General features: G+C 33.2%; 1 protein-coding gene across 1 annotated transcript in view; it reads left to right on the top strand.

Moving 5' to 3' along the window:
• The window catches only part of LOC135091245 (uncharacterized), a 25,264-nt gene that overhangs the window by 119 nt on the left and 22,645 nt on the right, over window positions 1–2,500 (top strand). The window contains exon 1 of the mRNA XM_063988700.1: window positions 1–466. This exon is cut by the window's left edge and continues 119 nt beyond it. Within this exon, the coding sequence (XP_063844770.1) occupies window positions 459–466 (8 nt within the window). The 5' untranslated portion in view covers window positions 1–458. The remainder of the gene's footprint in view (window positions 467–2,500) is intronic.

Here is a 2,500-nt window from a genome sequence, read left to right as displayed (position 1 = left end):
CGGTAACCAACTGACCCTGGGATACGAACTGTGAACGCGGCTTTGTTGGGGACACAATGAAGCCACGAAGCCAGTAAATATAAAGCAATGAAGTGAAGTTTAATTAATGTACGTGATATTGTGTCCATGTACGTGATTGGAGAGTCGGAGTCAGTGCGTATGTACGTGTAAGGCAAATTTGTTTGTCCGTACCAAATTTGGAACGTCCGTGAATAAAGGGGAAAAAAGTACAGTCCTTTCCGCCCGTGTCCTTGATATCAGCGCTCAAACAGACCACTATCTTCCCTCTTAGCGTCACTGTAACGGATGCCGCGAATGTGACGGTGATAGGGAGTGTGAGAGTGACGGGGAGGTGAAGTGCTGGGAGAGCGAAGGAGTGAAGGGGAGTGAAGGAAGGAAGGAGATGTGAGTACCTGTTATGATCCTGTCCTTGCCCACAAACACAGCCCTGGAAAATTATGTCCAGGTAAGGAGATATAGGAGATAATTGTTGTAGTTGTTGTAGTAGTAGTTGTTGTTGTTGTTGTTGTTGTTGGTGTTGTTGGTAGTGGTGGTGGTGGTGGTGTTAGTAGTAGTAGTAGTAGTAGTAGTAGTAGTAGTAGTAGTAGTAGTAGTAGTAGTAGTAGTAGTAGTAGTAGTATTTTTATTCTTCGTTTTAAAATTTATTCATCTTCTTTTATTATTATGTTCGTCTTCTTAACAAAAACGACAATAACAGGAATGATACAAAATGGAGAAATTATTATTAATCCTCATGTTTCTCTTTCTTTTCATCTTGTCTCTTTAAATCCTTCTTCCTCTATTCCTCTTATCATCCAAGTTCTCATTTCCTTATCATCATTATTATTATTATTATTATTACATTATCATCGCACATTCATATTCAATCTTTATCAATATCCTCCTCCTCCTCCTCCTCCTCCTCCTCCTCCTCCTCCTCTTCTTCTTCTTCTTCATCATCGTTATAATCACTATATTCTGTCTTGATTCCTATTAATTTCACGAGTTGAAGTCTTTTTTTCTTTTTGTTCGCAGTAAGTCATTCTTATCATCTATTTTTTTCTTTTTCTTTTTCTTTTCTTTTTCCTATTACCTGTTCTATAATTTGTGGGCGCCTCTGTCTTACCTTGATCTACATACGCCGCTACCTACATACTAACACACACACACATACACACAAGGACCAGAAATTAGAGGAGTTATTTAGTTTGGGAAAAAAAATATCAAAAGCAAGGAAAATATATCTTCGGGGAAAAATACGGGAAATTACTTACTTTTTTCCCCTTTAAATTATTTTGGAAAGTAAGGAAAGTCTGATGTACGAGTATATAAGGAAATTCTTTTTGTTTTTATTCAATTTATTTGTTAACCTTTGTTCGTTTTTGTTCACTAGTTTATTTGTTAATTTGTTTATCCCGTTTTTTGTTTGTTTTGTTCTTCAGCTTACATTTTTTTTAATTGTTTTTATTCAATTATTTATTTATTCCGCTTCCTCAACCTTTTACTCTTATTTTATCGTATTTACTCGATTTATTTCATTATTCTATTTCTCTATTTACTTATATATTTTCTGTCTATTTATCTGACTTCCTTATTCTTCTCTATCTATTTTTTTTTTGTTTACATATTCCTTTTCTCTATTTATTTATTGTATTTATTTATCCAGTTATTCCATTTCTCTGTTTATTCTATTTCTCTGTTCATTTATTCCATTTTCTCTCTTCCTGTTCATTTATTCGTCGAGTTTCACGTTTGGTTTTCCCCGTTCGCTAATTTTTTTTCTTGTTTTCTGTTCGTTTGTGTGTTTGTTCCCATATGATTTCCGATTTTTCTCTGTATTCGTTTTCCGTTTGCCTCTCTCTCTCTCTCTCTCCTCTCTCTCTCTCTCTCTCTCTCTCTCTCTCTCTCTCTCTCTCTCTCTCTCTCTCTGATCTTTCTTTCAATTTCCTGCCCTCAACTCAGCGGTAAGATGCCAAAGATACCCTAAGTTATAATCAATCCAAGTCTATCTTCCACAAATTACTTTCCTGGGGATTCCAAACCACTTTTCTTTTGCTTTCCATTATTTTTTTTCGTATCATTTTCTTCTCTACTTTTTTTTTCTCCTTATCTTTTTTTTTTCTAGTGTTTTTTTTCTATTTCTTTTTTTTTTTTTTCTCTTCAACTTTATTTCTCAGGATTATTTTTTTATCTTTTATTTTTTTTTCATTTATTTGTCTCTTTTTCATCATATTCTTGTGTTTTTTCTTACTTTTCTTCTCAAATTCGTCTTTTTGCTTTTGTTTCCATGCTTTATTTTTTTTTTTTTTTGTCATTCTTGTCTTTGCTTTTTTTTCCCTCAAATTCCTGTTTTTTTTTTCTTCTTTTCGTTATTATAGTTTTCTTTTCCTCTAAATTTCAAGTTTGTTTGTTTTTTTCTCTTTTGTCCATTTCCTTTTATTTTCCCATTTATCCTTTTATTTTCTCCTTTTTTTCCTTTATTTTTTTCTTATTTGTACCA

The sequence above is a fragment of the Scylla paramamosain genome, chromosome 37 (genome assembly GCF_035594125.1).
Source record: "Scylla paramamosain isolate STU-SP2022 chromosome 37, ASM3559412v1, whole genome shotgun sequence".
NCBI lineage: Eukaryota > Metazoa > Arthropoda > Malacostraca > Decapoda > Portunidae > Scylla > Scylla paramamosain.
This window is presented reverse-complemented; position numbering and strand designations above follow the sequence as displayed.